Source organism: Mixophyes fleayi, chromosome 4, assembly GCF_038048845.1.
Source record: "Mixophyes fleayi isolate aMixFle1 chromosome 4, aMixFle1.hap1, whole genome shotgun sequence".
In the NCBI taxonomy this organism is placed as follows: domain Eukaryota; kingdom Metazoa; phylum Chordata; class Amphibia; order Anura; family Limnodynastidae; genus Mixophyes; species Mixophyes fleayi.
In genome coordinates, this window is record NC_134405.1 from 334,179,890 (window position 1) to 334,205,672 (window position 25,783).

Consider the following 25,783-nt stretch of genomic DNA (forward strand, 5'->3'; position numbering starts at 1 on the left):
CTGCCGGCTTATTCAGGTGCGCAATTGAGGAAAGTCTATGTTTGAAGGTGTCAGTCTTTTCAGTGAGTCGGCGATCGGCTGTTTGGTTTCATCCTGCCGGTGTAAGTAGTGTCGGCTTTTACACGTTCGTTATATAGTACCCAACCCCTACAAACACCATCTTGGCCCAGAGATCCGTGTGCTTCACTAGAATATTAGGCATGAAAGTAACATAGCTATGTAATAACGTGGGGATGTAACACCAATACCATCAGCAGAGGTTGGAACTTTTCAATCTGTTATAATTTAATGATCACACAGGAAAAGGCCCTTTAATCACCTCCACAAACCCGCAATGGTCACATTCTTCTGTGAAATGTGTTGATGTTGGTTTAATTTTGTTTTATGGTATTTTACCTTGAGAAAGCCTTGAAGCAGTGTCTGGTGTGCGACCGTTTCATCGTATAGGGGGAGAGAGCTTGGAGACATTGAAGGATGCCCTAATTAGAGTAGCTCTCATTTCTCTCACATTAGATAAATCGGGCTCCTTCCTGAGATTATTCAGTTGTCGGTGTCAGTTTCTAGACATATTGATGGATAAACTCTATAGGATTACATAGAAAACTATCTTGTGATTTTCTTGCGCGATGAAAACACCATCAGCCTAATGTTTGTGTCAACAATTGGAATTTATGATTAATAGATGAATATTAGATTACATTTAAACTAAATCTGTTTATTTAAACGCTGCATAACATTCTGTAACTTATTAAATGGAAAGAATGTTTTACATTGAAAATATTGTAAGCGCTACATTGTTGTGCTTGTATAATTTGGGGTTATACACATGTTGCACGTTGTAGCTGTAATCTCTGTGCGTGCAGAAGTTTTGGACGTTACTATTTCAGAATTTGAAAAGTTTCAGAAATGTTGACACGGTCAAAAGTGCATCGTTTTCTGAGAAGTTGTAATTGGTAGAATTGGAAATGAGGAAACTGACATTTTCACCTCCAGCAGAAGTTGTAAAAGGAATTTGAACTTTTTTGATTAACATTGTTTTGCTTTCTTTTTGCTTGTAACAATAACTGTACTTCCCATTTCCTGTCCTTAGTATCCAGAAATACAGTTCTGATATACCTCCCTTTAAATACAAATGGGAACTTCCCAAGGGGAATTCCAACTGTTAAATGCATATATGCAACGCGGGTACCCACCCCCCCCCCCCCCAGACATCTGTGGGAAACCCCCTCCACAAGCGGCAAGCGGGGGGCCCTCATTTCATCCTCTGAGTCTACTGCTCTGCCCTTTAAGATAGAGGTGGGCCCCTTTATATACTGCTCCAAATATGGATTGGGGTGAATGTTTTATAAATATGAAGAGTAGTGAATGTTCTATAAGTATAGAGAGTAGTTGATGTTCTATAAGTATAGAGCGTAGTTGATGTTCTATAAGTACGGAGAGAAGTGGATGTTCTATAAGTGCGGACAGTAGTGGATGTTCTATAAGTATAGAGAGTAGTGGATGTTCTATAAGTATAGAGAGTAGTGGATGTTATATAAGTATAGAGAGTAGTGGATGTTCTATAAGTATGGAGAGTAGTGGATGTTCTATAAGTATAGAGAGTAGTGGATGTTCTATAAGTATAGAGAGTAGTGGATGTTCTATAAGTATAGAGAGTAGTGGATGTTATATAAGTATAGAGAGTAGTGGATGTTCTATAAGTATGGAGAGTAGTGGATGTTCTATAAGTATAGAGAGTAGTGGATGTTCTATAAGTATAGAGAGTAGTGGATGTTCTATAAGTATAGAGAGTAGTGGATGTTATATAAGTATAGAGAGTAGTGGATGTTCTATAAGTATGGAGAGTAGTGGATGTTCTATAAGTATAGAGAGTAGTGGATGTTCTATAAGTATAGAGAGTAGTGGATGTTATATAAGTATAGAGAGTAGTGGATGTTCTATAAGTATGGAGAATAGTGGATGTTCTATAAGTATAGAGAGTAGTGGATGTTCTATAAGTACGGAGATTAGTGGATGTTCTATAAGTATAGAGAGCAGTGGATGTTCTATAAGTATAGAGAGTAGTGGATGTTCTATAAGTATGCAGAGAAGTGGATGTTCTATAAGTATAGAGAGTAGTGGATGTTCTATAAGTATAGAGAGTAGTAGATGATCTATAAGTACGGAGATTAGTGGATGTTCTATAAGTATAGAGAGCAGTGGATGTTCTATAAGTATAGAGAGTAGTGGATGTTCTATAAGTATGCAGAGTAGTGGATGTTCTATAAGTATAGAGAGTAGTGGATGTTCTATAAGTATAGAGAGTAGTGGATGTTCTATAAGTACGGAGAATAGTGGATGTTCTATAAGTATAGAGAGTAGTGGATGTTCTATAAATGCGGAGAGTAGTGGATGTTCTATAAGTATTGAGAGTAGTGGATGTTTTATAAGTATAGAGAGTAGTGGATGTTCTATAAGTATTGAGAGTAGTGGATGTTCTATAAGTATGCAGAGTAGTGGATGTTCTATAAGTATGCAGAGTAGTGGATGTTCTATAAGTATAGAGAGTAGTGGATGTTCTATAAGTATGCAGAGTATTTGATGTTCTATAAGTATGGAGAGTAGTGGATGTTCTATAAGTATGCAGAGTAGTGGATGTTCTATAAGTATAGAGAGTAGTGGATGTTCTATAAGTATAGAGAGTAGTGGATGTTCTATAAGTACGGAGAATAGTGGATGTTCTATAAGTATAGAGAGTAGTGGATGTTCTATAAATGCGGAGAGTAGTGGATGTTCTATAAGTATTGAGAGTAGTGGATGTTTTATAAGTATAGAGAGTAGTGGATGTTCTATAACTATTTAGAGTAGTGGATGTTCTATAAGTATAGAGAGTAGTTGATGTTCTATACGTACGGAGAGTAGTGACTGTTCTAAAAGTATAGAGAGTAGTTGATGTTCTATAAGTACGGAGAGTAGTGGATGTTCTATAAGTATAGAGAGTAGTTGATGTTCTATAAGTACGGAGAATAGTGGATGTTCAATAAGTATAGAGAGTAGTGTATGTTCTATAAGTATGGAGAGTAGTGGATGTTCTATAAGTACGCAGAGTAGTGGATGTTCTATAAGTATAGAGAGTAGTGGATGTTCTATAAGTATAGAGAGTAGTGGATGTTCTATAAGTACGGAGAATAGTGGATATTCTATAAGTATAGAGAGTAGTGGATGTTCTATAAATGCGGAGAGTAGTGGATGTTCTATAAGTATTGAGAGTAGTGGATGTTTTATAAGTATAGAGAGTAGTGGATGTTCTATAACTATTGAGAGTAGTGGATGTTTTATAAGTATAAAGAGTAGTGAATGTTCTATACGTACGGAGAGTAGTGACTGTTCTATAAGTATAGAGAGTAGTTGATGTTCTATAAGTACGGAGAATAGTGGATGTTCTATAAGTATAGAGAGTAGTTGATGTTCTATAAGTACGGAGAATAGTGGATGTTCAATAAGTATAGAGAGTATTATTATTATTATTATCATTTATTTGTTGGGCGCCACAAGGTTTCCGCAGCGCCGTACACAGTACAAACAGTAGTACAAAACAGGGTGACAAAGTACAGAACAATAAACACAAAGTACCAATGCTTCAGGAACTCCAGGAAGTCATATGGAGTAAAGACAGAGCGGAAGAATTGGTATGGAGAACGGAGGGGAGGGGGGCCCTGCTCATGCGAGCTTACATCCTAAGGGAGGGTGAAACAAAAACAGGCACAAAAGGGAGCCAGTGAAGCAGGGGGGAGAGAAGAGATGGGCCAGGGGAGAGAGGGAGAATGAGAAGAGTGGATGAGGCGTTAGGTGGATGGTTGGTAGGCTTTGAGGAACAGGTGAGTTTTGAGTGCCCATTTGAAGGAGCACAGGTTGGGAGAGAGACGGATGGAGCGAGTGGGTCATTCCAGTGAAGGGGGGCAGCTCGGGAGAAGTCCTGGATTCTAGAGTGGGAAGAGGTGATCAGAGAGGTGGAGAGGCGACGGTCATTGGCCGAGCGCAAGTAGCGGGCCGGGGTGTAGTTGTAGTTGATGTTCTATAAGTATAGAGAGTAGTGGATGTTCTATAAGTATAGAGAGTAGTTGATGTTCTATAAGTATATAGAGAGTAGTGGATGTTCTATAAGTATAGAGAGTAGTGGATGTTCTATAAGTATATAGAGAGTAGTGGATGTTCTATAAGTATAGAGAGTAGTTGATGTTCTATAAGTATAGAGAGTAGTTGATGTTCTATAAGTATATAGAGAGTAGTGGATGTTCTATAAGTATAGAGAGTAGTGGATGTTCTATAAGTATATAGAGAGTAGTGGATGTTCTATAAGTATATAGAGAGTAGTTGATGTTCTATAAGTATAGAGAGTAGTGGATGTTCTATAAGTATATAGAGAGTAGTGGATGTTCTATAAGTATAGAGAGTAGTGGATGTTCTATAAGTATAGAGAGTAGTGGATGTTCTATAAGCGTGGAGAGTAGTGGATTTTCTATACATATTTAGAATAAGGAAAGTACTTAATGTTGTATGTATTGTAGTGAAGTGTAATTACTCTTGTTATTTAGTAAGGTCTGGCAATATATGGAGCATCCAGCCAGGACATGTAGATTACAGAACGGTATGTAAGCCAGGTACTATGTTCCATAGGATCCCTACGGGTCTTAATGTCCCCGCCATGTAATTTAGATAAAGTCTATCATTAATAATACAGTCTGAGTTAAAGCCTAATTGTCATGTAAAGTTGTTGATACACATCCCAGTATTGAGAAAACCCATCTCGATCACCATGACCTCCCTTTATGTTATAATAAATGCCTGTGGGGTATTGTTCCTCTGAAGCTCAGCAGACAGCTGATGTTAGTTTGGTTCGGGGGCATAGTTGTCAGCGTTATCTGGACAGGTGCGTCTCTGTGAGCCGAGCGCAGTTGTGTCTGAGATGCAGTCCCCATAGTGACACATTTATTGAACTTACTTTTTATATAGTGAACTAGGAAAAGTGTCCGGTTTAAAATTGTAATTGAAAAAAAATAGAACATAGTAAACAGTATTTTCTTTCATGGACGTTCATTCATACATTCAACAGCACAGTAACATCAGACCGAACAATGACCACCACACAGTTGGTTAAATTATGGTATTTGATACAGCCAACATTTTCAACTTATCATACCCAGTTGTGGCTAGCATATACCAGCCTGTGTGCCCACACAGGAGTCTTGTGGAGTTAAGTGGGGGTATATATACACTGTACGGACAAAAGTATTTGGCCACACCTGTTAATTATTGATTAATAATTGAGGTGTTTCAATCAGACCCATTGCCAGAGATGTATAAAATCAGGGCACCTAGACATGCTGTCTCCATTTGCAAACATTTGTGATACAAAATGGGTCGTTCTGAAGAGCTCGGTGACTTCAAGCGTGGTACTGTGATAGGATGTCACCTCTGCAATAAGACGGTCTGTGAAATTTCATCCTTGCTGGATATTCAACGATCAACTGTAAGTGATATTATTAGAAAGTGGAAGCGTTTAGGAACAACAGCAACTCAGCCATGAAGTGGAAGACCACAGAAAATCACAGAGCGAGTCAACGACTGCCAAGGCGCATTGTGCATAAAAGTCGCCATCGCTCTGCTGATTCCATAGCCGAAGAGTTCCGAACTTCCACTGGCATTAATGTAAGCACAGAAACTGTGCAGCGGGAGCTTAATGGAATGGGTTTCCATGGCCAAGGAGCTGCATGCAAGCCTCACATCACCAAGACCAATGCCAGGCGTCAGATGGACTGGTGTAAAGGACACCGACACTGGACTGTGGAGCAGCGACACGTGTTCTGTGGAGTGATGAATCACGCTTCTCTGTTTGGCAGTCAGATGGGCGAGTCTGGGTTTGGCAGATGCCGGGAGAACGTTACCTGCCTGACTGCATTATGCCAACTGTGAAGTTTGGTGTTGGAGGGATAATAGTATGGGGCTGTTTGTCAGGGTTTGGGCTAGGCCCCTTATCTCCAGCGAAGGGCAATCTTAATGCTTCAGCATACCAAGTCATTTTGGACAATGCTATGCTTCCAACTTTGTGGCAACAGTTTGGGGAAGGCCCTTTTGTATTTCAACATGACTGTGCCCCAGTGCATAAAGCAAGGACTACAAAGACATGGTTTGATGAGTTCGGTGTGGAAGAACTTGAGAGTCCTGACCTCAACCCCATCGAACACCTTGGGGATGAACTGGAATGAAGATTGTGAGCCAGGCCTTCCCGCCTAACATTAGTGTCTGACCTCATAAATGCTCTACAGAATGAATGGGCTCAAAATCCCACAGAAATACTGCAACCTCTTGTAGAAAACCTTCCAAGAAGAGTGGAAGCTGGTATCGCTGCAAAAGGGGGACCAACTCCATATTAAAGTATATGTATTTGAATACAATGCATTACAGTCCCTGTTAGTATAATGGTCAAGCATCCATATAGTGTATATATATATATATATATATATATATATATATATATATATATATATATATATACACAACTATATTATACCCACTTTATCCATTTGTGTGTGCAGTTTTCTGCTTTCTGTAAATTAGATTTCCCAGATACCTAATAGTGGATTATTTTTCTATAGCGCTATCAATTATCAGCAGCAGTTTACATAAGATTTGTCAGCTTCAGTACTTCTGCCTAACTGAGCTTATATTATTAGTTTTTGAAGCCTGGGACACAAGGAGACATAGTGATTTGTCCAAGGCCACCACAAAACTGACCTTTTATAGTATTATTATTTTTAGTGATGTATTTTCATTGGTGATACATCTTACATAATGATACATTCCAACACTCACCGTCATTGCTTGAAAAAAATTCATTTTCACATTTACAGACCGCCGTGCATTGTTTTATTTTCCCTTTGTTTAATGTGTATAACTAATTCCATGTGATGGCTGTTGCTCATTAGGCCCCGGGATAGACAATTCTTATAAGTGGGTGAAATGTTAAATTGCAAACAGGACATGAATTAGGCTCACAGGAATTTCACTGTATGTAATGACCCGTGGATTGTTACCACTAAATCGACAGCTATGGGGTCAGCCCGTAGTCTCACTAGCACTAATTAGGGTCAGACTAAAGTAACATATCACATAAGATTCATACATACCAACACCCCCTTTCTTCCTCAGCTCTAAACTCTGGCAAGCACGTGCTACACCCCATCTGTACGCCTGATTGTACAATTGTATTGAACAATAGTTCTCTATGGCACTGCAGAAGTTGCTATTGCTTTCAATGCCCTTAAGCAAGGTATTTACAAAGATCAGGCATTAAACATTAAACAAAGGGGAATTTCATACAAGAATACCCTTTAAATTCAATTTGATATTAACTACAATATTATATACGCAGAAAATTGGTTGTGGACAGGGATACAGTTGATGCATGCAGATGAACGCCTCTCTATTATTGCCCCGAGCAGGCCCGGCGCTCCCATTAGGCAAGGTTAGGCATTTGCCTAGGGCGCCGGGCTCTGGAGGGCGCCACAGAACTGGAAATTCATTTTAAAACTGTGCGGCGACCGCTGACCATACCTGTCACGGCCGCCGCACAACATTCAGATGCATGGGGAGGGGGGGAAGAGGCTATTGCTCACCACCGCCGCCTCTCTGCTCCATCTCCTCCCCTCCACTCACTAGTGTCAGTGAGTGGAGGAGAGGAGACAGAGCAGAGAGGCAGCGGTGGTGAGACAAGGTGGTAAGGAAAGACGGGCTGAGGGGGGAGGAGGGCGCCGATTTTTGCGGGGGGGGGGGGGGGGAGAGGGCGCCGATTTTGCCTAGGGCGCCATGGACCCTAGCACCGGCCCTGGCCCCGAGTGTATTCGGTTCTGGCTCTCATATGTTCTTTCAAGATGAAATATTCACCAGAGAGCCATATTCACAGGATCAGAAGCAGTTTTTGGTGACTCAATTTAAATCCTCCCCCAATACCAAACATGAGTACAAATAGATGTTTTTTTTCCAGGAAAACACCATTGGTGCTAAGCTGCGCTGGTCTATACTCTATGTGCTCTCTGCCAAGTGCACATGGGGTCCCAATCTCCGGACCCCCTACAAAAGGGGAAATGCCCCTTGTTTCTCGACTTTGAAACCGTAACATCCCTTAGTGGCCAAGAATTTTCAGGTCTTCCTTCGCTGTAAGGCAAGCGGAGCCCGCTGTATCCCTGGTTTCTGAAAAAGGTTACCCTGGTCCACTCCATCTAAAAGGGATCTTAAGGGAGATAGGAGCCTCAAATACCAAAACTAAGGTAGAAGTGCCCATAATAGTCAATTCACACTGATTTATTACCCGCAGTCCTGCTGGCCTATTAACTTCCTAAAATTCATCCCGAACTCTGCTCTTTAATGTTGTTGATGAGAATGTAATGTAAAGCTCAGCTACAAGAGGGCGCTATGGAGTCTATGGTGCCTTATAAATAAACAATGATGGTGGTGATAACAGAGAAATTAATGCAGTTATCAGCCATAAAGGGAGAGAAGGGTGGTAGTAAAAATAATCTAATATAAAATAGATCATAAACAGCCAATCATATACATACTGCTCAATGATCCAGTCTGGTCTATCATGAATGAAATGATGGACCCTTCGGACTGCTGGGGAGGGGAGGGGGAGGGCATTATTCATTGGTTGGTTGTCCCTGTCGTACCGTTTTAGCAGCCAATGAGATCACACCAGAGAGAGGCTTCAATTAAAAGTTGAAAAGGGTATTTTTCATAATCTTAAAGGCTAAAACTTTGGAAGGGGTCTACATCTGTTGTGGGTGTTTCTAGTGCGGCTTTTGGAATCGGTGTCTGAAGCACTTGCATCTTTTCATGTTAAACATTCTGTAACTTTAAACAGGCCAAACGATATGCGGTCTAGTTGTTTGGCCCAATTGACAAAAACCCAGATTCGTGGGCAATTAGTCCACGCAAGTGGTACGGCCTAATTGCACATGATCCAGTCGTTTGGGCACAATTTATCATATCTAGGTTGGTTGATGGCCTGTCCTTCTGTGCTACGGATAGCCTTATTAGACAAGATCTGACTATTCTATGTTCTGGTCGTATCACTGGTGGAACATGGTGGGGCATGTTAGTGTGATTGGAAGTTGCAGAGAGCAATGGGGCTACACGCGCTGCGGTGTCAGAATAATTGGCTGGTATTGCCATCCATTTCGCAGCATGTGGTTACTACAAGAGTTCAGCACTTATCCTTTTTCATACATATGAGTCATTTTCCACTTTTAGCCAGTGTAGATCCTACACAGACAGGTTATTATCTAAACAAACACACAGCGCCTGTTCCACATTATATATGAGATTATCAGCAGTCCTATAACTATGTTATTATCACGAGGTCACATGACAAGAGACAGAAGTAGTAATAACGTCTTATTTGAGGGTTGGGAGTGGAGATGTCTCCAGCTGTTTCAGAGATCTTACAGTAAGGAAGAACGTAAAATAAACACACAAGCAGCATAATAAATAATATGATGTAATATAAAGAACGCTTGTTAGGAGAAATATTTTCTTTTTTCTCCCCCATTACGTATTCAATTTATTTTTTAGGCTGGAGACGTCAATATAGAACCTCAATGGTGTTTATTAAAAGATTGCATCAGGGGAGGCCTGGAAGCAGTAAATGTCTCATAGTACAGCAGTAACACGTCTACAGTCACAGGGTTTTATGGGGAATATGCAGACATTGCAAACCACAGTGAAGCCGCAGTAGAATCCTCTTCGATGTTGGCCAAGACTTGAACGGGGGCCTAATAAAGAGCTACAGAGTCACGTTGTGTCTCTTTGTAATGACTCTCCTCAGTACACACATTGAAACGCTGAAGGAAAACCTGCCAATCTCTCAATGTCGGCACTCTTCTGTGAAAAATCGATGGGGCAGTTGTTCTTTGCTGGCCTTTCCCAGAATCAAAGAGCAATTCATTTTCAAGGCTACTCTAAAGCAATTTGTCTTTTCTACTACTAAAATGTCTGCTGAATATGTCACCTACATCTCCTAACGCCAGAATAGCTATCATAGGCAAGGACGCCAACTGGAAGACTGATTCCAGACGGTGACCGGTAACGCTGGCTAAAAACTGGCATTTGTGGCGTAAACACAAACAAGAGAGTTAGTTTGGAATTGAAAAAATGTGCTAATTTGTTGCAACAGGTGCAATGTAGTTAGGTAACAATTTCCCACATTAACTAACATTTCACATAATATTGATTATTTTTTTTTCTCTTTTATTCATAGCTGACGACACCGAATTTTCCAGTGGTGGTGAAACTGGGCCACGCTCATGCGGGAATGGGCAAGGTAAGAGATGTCAGTGCTGTTTATGTAGAAAAATGATGTTTTACAGAATTCAGGTCACCCAGCTGTAAGACCGCACATCCTCCCCCTAATATATGTATAATAACGTCAGCAAAAACAGGTTTCTCATGTTTCCTTCACACATTTTAATACTGAAATGGAACTTTAGGATAACTCTTTGTATGTGTGCAATGTGTGATTAACGTTTTGCTCAAAAAAAAAAACAAAGATTGGGGGAAATTAAAATATCCCTGTTGATTTTGCACACTGGAGGCAGCCATTTTAGAAGCTGAACCATGTCCTTTGAGAATGCAGCCTTTAGGTTCACTAGGAACCTGTGACATCACTGAGGCCAAAGGTCACTGGTTCCTAGTGAGTGGATAGACCTCGCTCACAAAATGGCTGCCTCCTCTGTGTGTAGGCGACCTGTGACATATTTTAAGAAGCAGTTAATACTTGTTATGAAATTGAACAAACATAAAAGCTTCATACAGACAGTGGAAGCAACAGTAATAAAGAAATCAATACATTATACCATTTAAAGCTGTGGAACATGTTATGTGTGACACTGACACTGCTACAGAAATTTGAAAGCAGAGAGAATGTATTTGTTCACATGTAGCTTATATTTTCTTGCCTGGTAATTATTCATAACATATTATGGAGAATAACTTTATTTTTAACAGCGCGGTTTGGGAATGTTTTTAATTTCTTTAGACCACGCTGCCAAGGGCACTGAGCCTGTTTAACTTCTGTGGGGAGCTGTGAGGTTTATTTCTGACAAACATAAAACAGATTCCACAAATGTATTAAAATGCTTAACGGCTGATATCCCTCACAACACTTAAACCTCTTAAATAACTTATTAAATCTCTTTGAATAATGGACACGAGACATAATTGTGGCATTAATAAAATGAGCTTATTTTGCAAACCAATATGGTGGTGGAGAAAAGAGCAGTCAGTACAACACACGCCAGGCAATCAGGATGCCCCAGCATTAGCCATGGGACATCCGTCATTGGGGGTGGTCAACTAAACAGCACCCCGGGCGTACATATCTACATTACTGGGGCACTCAATCCCGGGCACTCCATGAACCTGCAGCCCTTCTGGGCTTAAAGGAGCGCAACCCAAGCCAACCCACAGGGGCGGTACTTACACCGAGACTATAGCGGGTTCAGCATGGTCATTACGGTCATGTGTGCCCCAACCAATGATTGTCGACTGCACTGCATTTTCGGCAATACGCCATCCAGGACCTGCACGAGCAAACACCAGACACACCAGGAACTGTTGACAGGCAACATGAGAAGAGCCCAACAAGACATAGCAGACACGGAGGTCCATCCAAACCAGGAAGGGTGGGCGGGCAATGTCTTGAAACTTCCAGAGAATGATTTACTCTTCGCCCATCATTTTTAAAGACTACTCCGTAGCCCTCCCTTATGACATAAGATGGGCGTACACATTCCCAATTAATCTTTTGCCCTTAGAGGGATTAATTTAGTTACATGATACAGCCTCAGATTTTAATTTCCTTCATGCTTACTTCAGCCCTCAGTTCTTAATATACAAAAGCAAATCTTCACACAATAATGTGTGAAAAAGCGATCCTGCAGCACAATTGTCTTTTTGCACAAATGCCTCCGCTTATACACAAAGGGCATAGATCATACTTGTCTACTTTCCTGGGATGTCCAGGAAGCTCCCTAACTTCCTGGATCCTGAGCGGGGCTAAATGAGGCGATTCATGACCACAGCCCCGAATCACGGCATTGCACAGCGAGGGGCGAGGCCACAGTGATGTACTCTCATCACCAAGCCCTCTGTTGCACTTGCAGTGGAGTGATTAATGGAGTGAGATGGTAGTGTTGCAAAAGTTTGTGTATTCCTGGCAGACTCAGTCATACACCACCAATTGTTGTACCCGAATGCTGTGGAACAGATATATAAATCAAACCTCACAACTGTCCCTTTTATAGTGGGATAGTACCATTTTGCTCTGGGAAAGGGGGCGGGTTTTGCCAGAAAGTGGGCGTGGTTGGATGGATTTGGGCAGGGCCTATGTGAATGGGGACCAAAGAAATGATCCCCTGCTAAAAAGGAACTGAGTAAAAAATAGATTTAAGGGACTTCAGCAGCTGTATTAGGAGACTGCAGCCTCCTACCACCGAAAAGACACAGGATAGAAAAGAACTGCGCTATAAGGTCAAATTATTAACAAAATATAATAATAACTGTGCCCGTGAGTGTGTTTAAACAATTTACTGACATTAAAAACATATATAGCTACAAAATCAGTAAAGAGCTCTTATTGAGTACAAAGAAATAAATCAAAGTTACCACACGGTAATACTATTGAAAAAAATAAAGATAAAATAATCTTCTTGGAGAATGGTATTTGTGGACAGGCTGGTGGGCGATCAGTCATACTGACAATTATCCTATACCAAGAGAACACTTTGGCCTTTAAATGACATTCACTTCAGATATTCCTAAAAGCCGATGATTAATATCAGGATAATAGCACTGAAAAGACTTTCTATGCTTCCGTGAGGAACAGACCGTCCCAGAAAAACATCACACAGATCTACTCCAAATCTGTGAGAAATGACTCAGGTTAGCAACATTTATTTGCAAAAGCGTTTCTGTGTCTTCAGCCGTAATTTAGCAGACCTTTGTGGATCTAACGAAGCTCGTAAGATAATTGATCATCATGCTCACTTTAGTTTTCAATCCATCCCGAAAAGCCTGAGTTTCACTCAGTGAAGTCACCGGTTCTCCTTTTTCGGTCTTTCAGAGGTCAGATGTATCGGTGAGAGTTGTGTCTTACAAACCTGACGCGTTTCTTTCATCAGACTGCAGACTGACTCTGGTAGTCAACGCATATAACCAGGGCCGTAACTAGGGCTGTGCGACAGGGGCGACCGCCCAGGGTGCAACGCTGAAGGGGGGGCACAATTTAGGGATATTTTAGATTATTTCGGTTAAAATTGAGGGCTAGGGGGACGGCATTTGTCTTTCTCGCCCAGGGCACTAGAATTCCAAGTTACGGCTCTGCATATAACGAACAATTAAAATCACGACAGCTGGGTGTACACTAATCACTTCACAGAAACAGTTTATTAAAAAAGCTTAGGTATAGAATACAGTTGTAATAGTATAATATTTCAAATTTAATTGCATTTATATTTCAAGAAGGCAGCCGAATGGAGTATGAAAATATTGCATAGTTAAGTTTAATTGCATTGGTCTGTTTCTTAAAACAGTATAACTAAAAGAATGACAAAGTGATTCTCTAATGACAAAAACCAGCCTGTACCCAATTAAATACAGAAATCAATATGGGGTCTATTTATCAGTAGGCCAGGGGTCGGCGGTAACTATCATTATCTATAACTCAAAATCGCAGCAATACATATTGAAACACTATCACAATTTACCATAGCCCGGCTGCTCTGGGAGTCTCGATGAAGACCCCCCTCACCCGCTATAATTATTTCCTATTCACCGCTGCCGATGAAAATAAAGAAGTGCCACGCCGGTGTTTGACCCGGGAGGGATGCAGTAAGGCCGGAGAGGCTTCGGATGTATCTCATGTTAATGTCTTCTAGGGCCATCCTGAAATGACTTAATACATTTCCTAATGCCGTTGCCACCCATAGAGGTCTATGAGTATCGTGATAAGCGCGGGCAAATCGGTTAAGGCCGGGGAAATCTCTTTTCCGCCATTAACCATTTGATAAATAAAAAACAGCTGTGAAAGATTATTTTGCCGAGAATTACGACCAGCATTTTGGCTTTTCACCACTTGATAAATAGACACCTATGTCTGAAAAGCAAAAAAGTATTCCTAGATTTAGTTAACACCCACATAATTCCGAAAATCCCTACATCGATATGTTACAATTTGCAATTAGCAGCCATTTGACATCTTAAAGCGCTAAAGTCAACCTATTATGGGTTCCAATCTTCATGGTCAAGAAATTTAAAAAATAATGAATAAAAAAATTGAAACGTTAATTTATTGTTGAGAAGTGAACACCTCTTGTGCGCTTTAGGCAACTAGTGTAATACAATACTCGCTCACATGAAGCAGTCATGTGATATCATATAGAACTGTTTTTCTCTGCCACGCAGATATAGTAGACATTGTACTTGAATGTAAACTGATAGATAAATGAGGTGAAACGTGAGCGGACAGCTCCTGCCGACTTATGTGGAAAACATTTCATTCTATCAGCCAGGGAACATTTTGCCTCCATGGATAGAAGCTGTGGATTGCTGCCAGGACATTTCTGGTTTAGAATTAGTACATTCTGCTCCTGGTAAATTATAAATGACGTATCGGCTATATTTATGCCCTTCTCTAACACCTTAACAAAGGTATCTCGAATTGTAATCATGACTGAAGTAGACAGCCCTGCCAGATTTTAATAAAAATATATTAAGTTTCCATTCTTCAGTTCAACAGAACCGTAAAGTAGAATTGAACACCCAAAAATATTTGAATAAGCGTTAGTATATGTCATACTGTCCCCCTGCCATGCGCCACCCCGCTGCTCCTTCGGAATGGTGGCCTCTCTCTGCTCCCGTCGCGTCTGGTTGCCAGGCAACCAGACGCAGGACTTCCGGCCGGACCGCCGGTTCATCTGCGCAACGGGACGCTATTTCTAATCTCCTCATCTGTTTGATTTCCTGCTGTTCAACTCGCTGAGCCAGATGGAGGAGTAGGTCAGGGGCTGACGGTTCACCTGTACCCTCGGTGATCATGGCCAGAATATACTGTCACAACTTATGCTTAGAGTACCTGCGCAACGTTGGCGCAACTCGAGTAGAAGGTGCGGAATCTAACGTGCCCCTGGTTTTCACCAGGAACCCCCGCAAGGAAGTATGGGCTCTGCTGCAGGAGACACGCAGGTCGCGGTCCTTCACTGAGTCGTATAGCGAGGCACAGAATGAGAGTAGTCAAGTGAGCTGGTCTGGTAATGTGCTGGCAACGAGGTACAAGGGAGAATCCAGAAGAGAGTTCAAACAATGCCGAGTCGGTAACTTTCGGTAGCGAACAATACACAGGGGAAATCCAAAGGGGTAGTCAGACAATCCGGGTATTAAGGGCACTGGAGATCAGAGGGTAGTCAGACAATCCGGGTAGTAAGGACACTGGAGATCAGAGGGTAGTCAGACAATCCGGGTAGTAAGGACACTGGAGATCAGAGGGTAGTCAGACAATCCGGGTAGTAAGGACACTGGAGATCAGAGGGTAGTCAGACAATCCGGGTAGTAAGGACACTGGAGATCAGAGGGTAGTCAGACAATCCGGGTAGTAAGGACACTGGAGATCAGAGGGTAGTCAGACAATCCGGGTAGTAAGGGCACTGGAGATCAGAGGGTAGTCAGACAATCCGGGTAGTAAGGGCACTGGAGATCAGAGGGTAGTCAGACAATCCGGGTAGTAAGGACACTGGAGATCAGAGGGTAGTCAGACAATCCGGGTATTAAGGACACTGGAGATCAGAGGGTAGTCAGACAATCCGGGTAGTAAGGACACTGGAGATCAGAGGGTAGTCAGACAATCCGGGTAGTAAGGACACTGGAGATCAGAGGGTAGTCAGACAATCCGGGTAGTAAGGACACTGGAGATCAGAGGGTAGTCAGACAATCCGGGTAGTAAGGACACTGGAGATCAGAGGGTAGTCAGACAATCCGGGTATTAAGGACACTGGAGATCAGAGGGTAGTCAGACAATCCGGGTAGTAAGGACACTGGAGATCAGAGGGTAGTCAGACAATCCGGGTAGTAAGGACACTGGAGATCAGAGGGTAGTCAGACAATCCGGGTAGTAAGGACACTGGAGATCAGAGGGTAGTCAGACAATCCGGGTAGTAAGGACACTGGAGATCAGAGGGTAGTCAGACAATCCGGGTAGTAAGGACACTGGAGATCAGAGGGTAGTCAGACAATCCGGGTAGTAAGGGCACTGGAGATCAGAGGGTAGTCAGACAATCCGGGTAGTAAGGGCACTGGAGATCAGAGGGTAGTCAGACAATCTGGGTAGTAAGGACACTGGAGATCAGAGGGTAGTCAGACAATCCGGGTATTAAGGACACTGGAGATCAGAGGGTAGTCAGACAATCCGGGTAGTAAGGACACTGGAGATCAGAGGGTAGTCAGACAATCCGGGTAGTAAGGACACTGGAGATCAGAGGGTAGTCAGACAATCCGGGTAGTAAGGACACTGGAGATCAGAGGGTAGTCAGACAATCCGGGTAGTAAGGACACTGGAGATCAGAGGGTAGTCAGACAATCCGGGTATTAAGGACACTGGAGATCAGAGGGTAGTCAGACAATCCGGGTAGTAAGGACACTGGAGATCAGAGGGTAGTCAGACAATCCGGGTATTAAGGGCACTGGAGATCAGAGGGTAGTCAGACAATCCGGGTATTAAGGACACTGGAGATCAGAGGGTAGTCAGACAATCCGGGTAGTAAGGACACTGGAGATCAGAGGGTAGTCAGACAATCCGGGTAGTAAGGACACTGGAGATCAGAGGGTAGTCAGACAATCCGGGTAGTAAGGACACTGGAGATCAGAGGGTAGTCAGACAATCCGGGTAGTAAGGACACTGGAGATCAGAGGGTAGTCAGACAATCCGGGTAGTAAGGACACTGGAGATCAGAGGGTAGTCAGACAATCCGGGTAGTAAGGACACTGGAGATCAGAGGGTAGTCAGACAATCCAGGTATTAAGGGCACTGGAGATCAGAGGGTAGTCAGACAATCCGGGTATTAAGGGCACTGGAGATCAGAGGGTAGTCAGACAATCCGGGTATTAAGGGCACTGGAGATCAGAGGGTAATCAGATAAGCCAATATCACACTAGGACGCTGGAGCAGGAAAAGACCTGATACTTTGGCACAGGCATGTGGACAGGGGCTGCCTTAAGTACTGTTGACAGCCAATGGCGAGAGAGGCGACGGAGCTGTCATCGGCCACCGCCGGAGATTAGAAATAGTGTCCCGTTGCCTAGCAACGGGACGCGCATGCGCAGATGAACCGGCGGTCCGGTCTTAAGTCTTGCCAGGCAACCAGACACGACAGGGGGACAAAGACAGGCCGCTGTCCCGAAGGAGCAGTGGGGCGGCTCCTGACACCCCTCAACCCCATAAAATACATTTATTATGATGTTATTAATGTCTACTGTAAATAATAAGCATTTTTACAGTTGCTCCTGATTGCAAACACATGTTCTAGCATGTACACTGTCATCACTATCACTTACACTTACACCCGCCCTGTAACTGGTGCGAGTGATATGACAGAAAAACACGTACCTTTGAGATGCCCAAAGATTGCACCAGACATTGCTGCATGGGCCCGAACGTGGCACCACCCTTGCTGTACATTGACTACGTGCATACGCCCATCCCCCTCCCCCGTTCCGCCGCTAAAATTGTAGATATCATAAGGGTCCTTGCACTTGAAGATGATTTGGATGTTCTTGCGTTCACTGGCATTTCTGCTCATGCACAGAGGGATTTTACCCAAAATATGGCACATATAGACATTTAAGTTCCTTAATGAATCACACACTTTCTAATATAGCCTGAATGAATAGATTATACTTTACTGATTTATACTCTGAATAAAGGGACAACATTTGTGTTTTTCAGAAAAAAATGAAATATAATTGTTAGTTTTTTCACCGTTAAACACTATGTTTATTTCACATCCCCACTTGCCCTTTATTTAACCCTATTTCTTTATGGGAACTGTACAGGCACCCACCATCTTCCCATGGATGTCGAAAGTGCAGACAATGGTGATTCTGTGGAACTTCACAATGACACATTGGTGAGGGTCAGTCGGCATTTAAACACCAGACCAGCCGCTGCACACAGGGTCTTTTGTATCAATAATCATTATTATACATTTTCTTAGTCAGACGTCCAGACTATTTGTGGTCAGTTGCCCCAAAAACATTCCACTACCTGTACAGAATTATTTCAGGGACAAAATAAATTGCTGTTCTTCAGCACAGACGTGCTGTTCATATGCAACAAAGGGGATTTATGACATAAAGGATAGGAGGATCTCTGTTATGGGATTTGTCTCTTCTGAGGTCGTCTCTTACATGAATGTCCTCTGTACTGAGAGGTTGTCTATATTAAAGGCATTGTAAACATTTTGTATTCATCTACGTAAAATACAGGCATACATAAGTGCTACATGCACATGGACAGATCCAGTCTCTTGACTCCGTCCTCAAACAACCAAATCTGTGTACAATTTAGCCACACATAGGAGGAGTGAAATTGCCCCAATCTGGTTGCTTGAAAATAGGATGGCAATGGACACTTGCAGTTGGGACAGGTGATGTTGGCACACGCATACTGATTGCGATTATTGGCTGAAATTTTTTTCCGTCTTGCCTAATCTAAATCTGACATAATAATTGCTTCGGCCAGCTTTACGTCGTGCAGGACACTGTAGACTGGTTTTAAACCGATTCAGTATGATTCTTCATCCGAAACCTGAAATACGCTGTTCATCACAGTCTGGCTAGTATAGGCTTGTGGTCAGTACAGTGTGTGGGAACAAGTTGGTACAATATTTTGTGGACGACAGGGTGATATATACCATCCACACTCCTGCACTGGTCTAAAAAAAGGAGGGTATATACTAGAGAATACATGGCTTATCTGTATTTCTGTATGTAGGTATGTTCGTCCATTTCTTCTAATCTCAGGTCTCCTTCCTCCTCAACATTTACCCCAAACATTAACTTTTTGCCTACTGACACCTCCAAATCTTCCTTAAAATGCTATAATGAAACTCCAACCCACACCAGCCATTGCTTAGTGTCAATACATCCTTTGAAAGCATGTTTCTTTTTAGTTGTTGACCTGTCCTTCCTCTAGTTTCTTACTAGAGGAAGGATCTTGTTTGTGCTCTCATTACTCCCCAGCCCTTACCAAAGTAGCCAATGACTCTGTGCTAAACCCACTACAGTCTGCAACCTTTGACACAATCGAACGATTGATTTTGTTTGGGAAATCAATCTACCAGGGATCTCCTCCTGTCTATCTAACTAGACCATTAGTGTCTTTGATTCCAGCTCTACCTCCTCTTCTCAGTCTCTGTTTTTGGACCCTGTCGTAAAGATGGCCTAATCACGAATTAGAAAAATAATATATATAATTGTGTTCATGATTACGCTCAAAGATATGAGTTGTTTGTATAATGAGAAATCCCTGTGTGTAAGTAAATCAGCGGTTAAAATATCTTAATGTTACTTCCATGGTCTGTGTTGTGTCACTTAGCAAGGAGTTTTTTTGTAAAGATGCCTAAATGTTATAGGCTATGGTTTATTGCACAACTCCAGATGCTGAAAGATTTCAGAAATTTTTTCGACAAGGGCATTAAAAATTTATATAGGGAACCACATTCTACAAAGTAATACTTTTCATAATCCCTATTTGAAAAATATTTGATATTTGTAATCAGGGAAACTAACTACATGACATGTAACATCACTAGATACTAGCGCAAAAAGCAATATAGTATCTTCCCAAGGAATCAATCTAACATATTCATGTTTCCTATGCATATTTACGGGGAATAAATTGTTTAGGATGTAATATTCTATCTCTGCCATGTTCCAAACCAGATATATCTTATATGTAGAATTCCTGACTAGTGTGTTTGAATGCAAAGAACAAAAGTGCTTTTAAAAAAGTGCTAACATGAGATAGAGTTTGTCAGTTTTTGAGGTTCAGTGTGCTGATGAGGAACTAACCTACTTTCAGTCTTCCACCAGGCAGCAGATTACATTAAAAGTACATGAGTGTGAGGTTTCTGTTCCTGATTTTATTCCTGTTTTATTTGAAAGAAAATGGTTCTGCATTTATCTTTTTCTGTATGTCTATTTGGTATGCATTTTTATCCAATAAAAATTGTGACTATTTTTGTCATATTAAACTACATTTAATGTTCTGTCTTTGTGTTCTTAAATAATATATGTGTCAGGTAGGCTTTGTTTTTAAAAATGCTAGATAAATAGATACAGGGAATTGTTTATAGTATATCTGATTAATTTAGATTGTAATTGTATTGTTTGATAAGTCAAGTAATAACTGAAAACTTATTAAAGAGTGTCTGCAAGTCAAGTCTTGAAACAAATCTAAGTGGTGGCAGAACTGGGTTGTTATTAATGAGTATGAGTTATCATTTGGGGAGATTTTACTACAGACCATGGAGTTTCATTTTTGATTAAACCCTTCGCACCCACGTGCCTAGGTGAGGCTTATTTTGAGAAACCCCTATTATTTTCCATATATACAGAATATATGGTCTAGCCCAGCTTATCAGCTCCTTCTAGGTTTCAGTAATCCGTTTATGTGCAGATATAATGATCACTGTGGATAACAATACTTTCTCTTCTTGTTCCACAAGCCTGCTCTTTATTTTTGACTCTGCTCTCTCATCCTCTTCTCACATTCGAGATCTAACAACTGCATGCAGTAACCTTTCTCATTCCTAATAAAACTAAAATATTGGGGCATGTCCCGGGTAAACTATTTACAACACTCTCCTGTTTTCTACCACTAAACAGTCTGACTCTAAAGTCATAGTTGCCTGCTCTCCTGGAATTCTGGGAGACCTCTGGAATTCCCAGGAAGATAGGCTAATTTCCCTGATTCTCACTGTGCCTTCCTTACTACAAGAAAATGGCCGTAAATGGCTCATAAATGGGGACAGGTTATACAATATTTTCCTCTAATGTTTCCTCTACATAACTTATCTCTCAGATTTTCCTACTTATAGAATATTACATTGATATTTAGTGCTGTAATTAGCAGGATGAAGATCTGTACTACAAAAAAAAATGGCCACTGCTCACCAACATATGCTTGTAGTCAGCACGGTGGCTTAGTGGTTAGCACTTCTGCCTCACAGCACTGAGGTCATGAGTTCGATTGCCGACCATGGTCTTATTTGTTTGAAGCTTGTATGTTCTCCCTATGTGGGCATGTATAGTCAAGAGGGAGGAGGCACGTATTGTAGAGGGAGGGGGCATGTACTGTGAAGAGGGAGGGGGGCATGTATTTTAACGATGGAGGGGGTCTTGCCAGAATATATGGTACTTGGCCTCACAGTTTTTGATGGCAGCCCTGGACCTTGCTGAGTAACAGAGACATAGAGGTATATTTACTAAACTGTGGGATTGAAAAAGCAGAGATGTTGCCTATAGCAATCAATCAGATTCTAGTTATCTTTTATTTAGCACATTCTACAAAATGACAGTTAGAATTTGATTGGTTGCTATAGGCAACATCCCCACTTTTTCAAACCCGCAGTTTAGTAAATCTAGGCCATAGGGACTATTGGCGATAAGTAGTGTTAGTGAATTATTATTATTATTATCATTTATTTGTTAGGCGCCACAAGGTATCCGCAGCGCCGCACACAGTACTAACAGTAGACAATACAGGGTGAAACCATACAGAACAATGAACAAAAAGTACCAATACTTCAGAAACTCTGGCTAGTCATATGCAGTAAAGACGGAGCGGAAGAACAGGTATGGAGACAGGAGGGGAGGGGGCCCTGCTCATACGAGCTTACATCCTAAGGGAGGATAAACAGACCAGGCACAAGAGGAGCCAGTTGAGGCAAGAGGAGAGAAGGGAGGTCGAGCAAAGGGAGGAGATGGGGGTTAAGTAGATGGTTGGTAGGCTTTGAGGAAGAGGTGAGTTTTGAGTGCACGTTTGAAGGAGTAAAGAGTAGGAGAGAGACGGATGGAACGAGGGAGGTCGTTACAGAGAAGGGGGGCTGCACGGGAAAAGTCTTGAATTCTGGAGTGGGAAGAGGTGATAAGGGTGGAGGAGAGGCGGCGGTCGTTGGCCGAGCGCAGGGAGCTGGCAGGAGTGTGAACAGAGAGGAGGTTAGAGATATAAGGGGCAGTAGAGTTTGAGAGAGCCTTGTAAGTGGTGGTGAGGAGTTTGAAAAGGATTCTGTAGGGGAAGGGGAGCCAGTATAAGGCAAGGCAGAGAGGTGAGGCAGAGGAGGAGCGGCGTGAGAGGGAGATGAGTCTTGCGGCCGCATTGAGTATAGAGCTGAGGGGGAGAGACGGGAGTGGGGGAGGCCAGTGAGGAGGAGGTTACAGTAATCGAGGCGGGAGATGATGAGTGCGTGGATGACAGTTTTGGTGGCATCCTGAGAGAGAAAAGGACGGATGCAGGCGATGTTGCGTAGTTGGAAGCGACAGGCTTGGGCAAGGAATTAATGTGGGGGGCAAAAGAGAGAGGAGTCGAGGGTGACACGCAGGCAGCGAAGTTGGGTGACAGAGGCGATGGTGGTGTTGTTGACGACAATAGAGAGGTCATCGTGGGATGGGAGTCTGGGCGGAGGAAAGACAATGAGTTCAGTTTTAGAGATATTGATTTTGAGAAAGCGCTCGGACATCCAGGAGGAGATGGCGGAGAGGCAGTCGGATACCCGAGCGAGGAGGGTGGAGGAAATATCAGGAGAGGAGATATAGAGTTGAATGTCATCAGCATAAAGGTGATACTGAAGACCGAAGGAGGAGATGAGAGCACCAAGGGAGGAAGTGTAGAGCGAACAGAGCAGAGGGCCAAGAACAGAGCCCTGCGGGACTCCTACGGGGACAGGGTAGGGGGAGGAGGAAGAACCAGACGTGGATACAGAGAAGGAGCGATTAGCGAGGTATGAGGCGAACCAGGCATGGACAGAACCAGAGAGGCCGAGAGAGAGGAGTTTGCAGCAGGAAGGGGTTGTCCACGGTGTCAAAGGCTGCGGAGAGGTCAAGGAGGATGAGTACGGAGAGGTGACCCTTGGATTTGGCTGATAGGAGATCATTAGTAACCTTGGCCGAATGAAATGGAATTATATAAGAGAGAAAATTTTAATAGTGGATAAATCAAAACAGGGAGACGAGGCCTTGAGAGATAAAATGGGAAATAACAGAAGTGAGGTCTCTGTCTGTGCAATGACGCACGATCCCCGTTATCTATAGATACACCCTCCTTCTCATCTCCTAAATACTCAAGCTTCTAATTTGTAATAAACTGCAGTATTTTTCCGCTTGCCTTTGCTCTGCTTCCCTCGCCCTGCGGTTATACAGAGGGAGATCGGCATCTTGATAAATATTTTCATTACGGGAACAGGAGCACGATAACGAATTTAATGTCCTGACCCCAGCTTCCCTCGTCACCCTCCAAATAACTAACCACTTATCTGTCCTGCCAAGTGATGTCATTAAGAACAACTCCTACATGTAAGAAAACAATCCCACTGCTACCATACAGTGTTTTCCCAGCTGTACAACTGTTTAGATTCGGTCTCATAGATAGCGGTAAAAATACACGAAACATCCTGCAGCACAACAAACCTTCAATGAAAGTCAGAGCTGGTGTTTGTTTCATGTCTGGTGTTAAACATACCTGGCTGCCAACAATGACCACTACAGCATACTTCCAGTTTGCAGCAACTTTATTAAAATAGTAATTGGAAGCTATTCTGGAAGCATGATAGATGGTTGTACTTCTGGTGATATTCTATAGGTTGGAGGAATACTAATTTTTCCAGAATATAGATAAACATAGAGAGAATTATTATGGGACAGTAGTTTCCAACTTCTTAAAGATCTCCTTTTCTCAGAATTGGGCTTAATTTAGCTATTCAATAGGTAACAGTGACCTCACTGAGAATGCAGCCTATCCCTTCACTAGGAGCCAGTGACATCACTGAGAATGCAGCCTATCTCTTCACTAGGAACCAGTGACATCACTGAGAATGCAGCCTGTCCATTCACTAGGAACCAGTGACATCACTGAGAGTGCAGCCTATCCATTCAATAGGAACCAGTGACATCACTGAGAATGCAGCCTATCCAGTCACTAGGAACCAGTGACATCACTGAGAATGCAGCCTATCCATTCAATAGGAACCAGTGACATCACTGAGAGTGCAGCCTATCCAGTCACTATGAATCAGTGACCTCACTGAGAATGAAGCCTATTCCTTCACTAGGAGCCAGTGACATCACTGAGAATGCAGCCTATCCATTCACTAGGAACCAGTGACATCACTGAGAATGCAGCCTGTCCATTCACTAGGAACCAGTGACATCACTGAGAGTGCAGCCTATCCAGTCACTAGGAACCAGTGATATGACTGAGAGTGCAGCCTATCCCTTCACTAGAAACCAGTGACATCATTGAGAATGCAGCCTATCCCTTCACTAGAAACTAGTGACATCACTGAGAATGCAGCCTATCCATTGGCTAGAAACCAGTGACATCATAGAGACTGCAACCTATCCCTTCACTAGTAACCAGTGACATCACTAAGACTGCAACCTATCCATTCACTAGAAACCAGTGGCATCACTGAGAATGCAGCCTATCAATTCACTAAGAACCAGTGACATCACTAAGACTGCAACCTATCCATTCACTAGAAACCAGTGACATCACTGTGAATGCAGCCTATCCATTCACTAGGAACCAGTGACATCACTGAGAATGCAGCCTATCCATTCACTAAGAACCAGTGACATCACTAAGACTGCAACCTATCCATTCACTAGAAACCAGTGACATCACTGTGAATGCAGCCTATCCATTCACTAGGAACCAGTGACATCACTGAGAATGCAGCCTATCCATTCAATAGGAACCAGTGACATCACTAAGACTGCAGCCTATCCATTCACTAGGAACCAGTGACATCACTGAGAATGCAGCCTATCCAGTCACTAGGAACCAGTGACATCACTGAGAGTGCAGCCTATCCATTCACTAGGAACCAGTGACATCACTGAGAGTGCAGCCTATCCATTCACTAGGAACCAGTGGCATCACTGAGAGTGCAGCCTATCCATTCACTAGGAACCAGTGACATCACTGAGAGTGCAGCCTATCCAGTCACTAGGAACCAGTGACATCACTGAGAGTGCAGCCTATCCAGTCACTAGGAACCAGTGACATCACTGAGAGTGCAGTCTATCCATTCACTAGGAACCAGTGACATCACTGAGAATCGCCTCACTGAAACACTGTTGATATGTGATGTCACTGCCGTTTAGTGAACTTACAGTCCTGAATACATACTGTATTTACCATTCACAGTGCAATCTTAGTTTACGTTTGAAGTGACTTTTCAGGATTCTGCTCTTTTTTATTCCTGAGATTTGCCCATTTCTGATGTTGCTGGGTGAAGCTGTAACATTTACTGTCTGCAGCCCTCATGCTGTAACCCATTTAGCTGCGGGTTTCGGAGTCATCCCTGTCAGTGATCCGTAAGATATAATGTTCACTTCTTTCCTTTGAATTTGTACATTTTTAAACCTCACAGTTTGGGCGATGACTCACCCAGAACGTCTGACAAGATGCACAACACGT

At 42.5% G+C, this 25,783-nt stretch overlaps 1 protein-coding gene across 2 annotated transcripts in view; it reads left to right on the plus strand.

The window, feature by feature from the left end:
- Positions 1–25,783, plus strand: part of SYN3 (synapsin III) — a 248,071-nt gene that overhangs the window by 198,688 nt on the left and 23,600 nt on the right. For both annotated transcript variants that reach the window (XM_075210442.1, XM_075210441.1), the window contains exon 7: positions 10,295–10,357. In XM_075210442.1, coding sequence (XP_075066543.1) covers positions 10,295–10,357 — 63 coding nt within the window. The remainder of the gene's footprint in view (positions 1–10,294; positions 10,358–25,783) is intronic.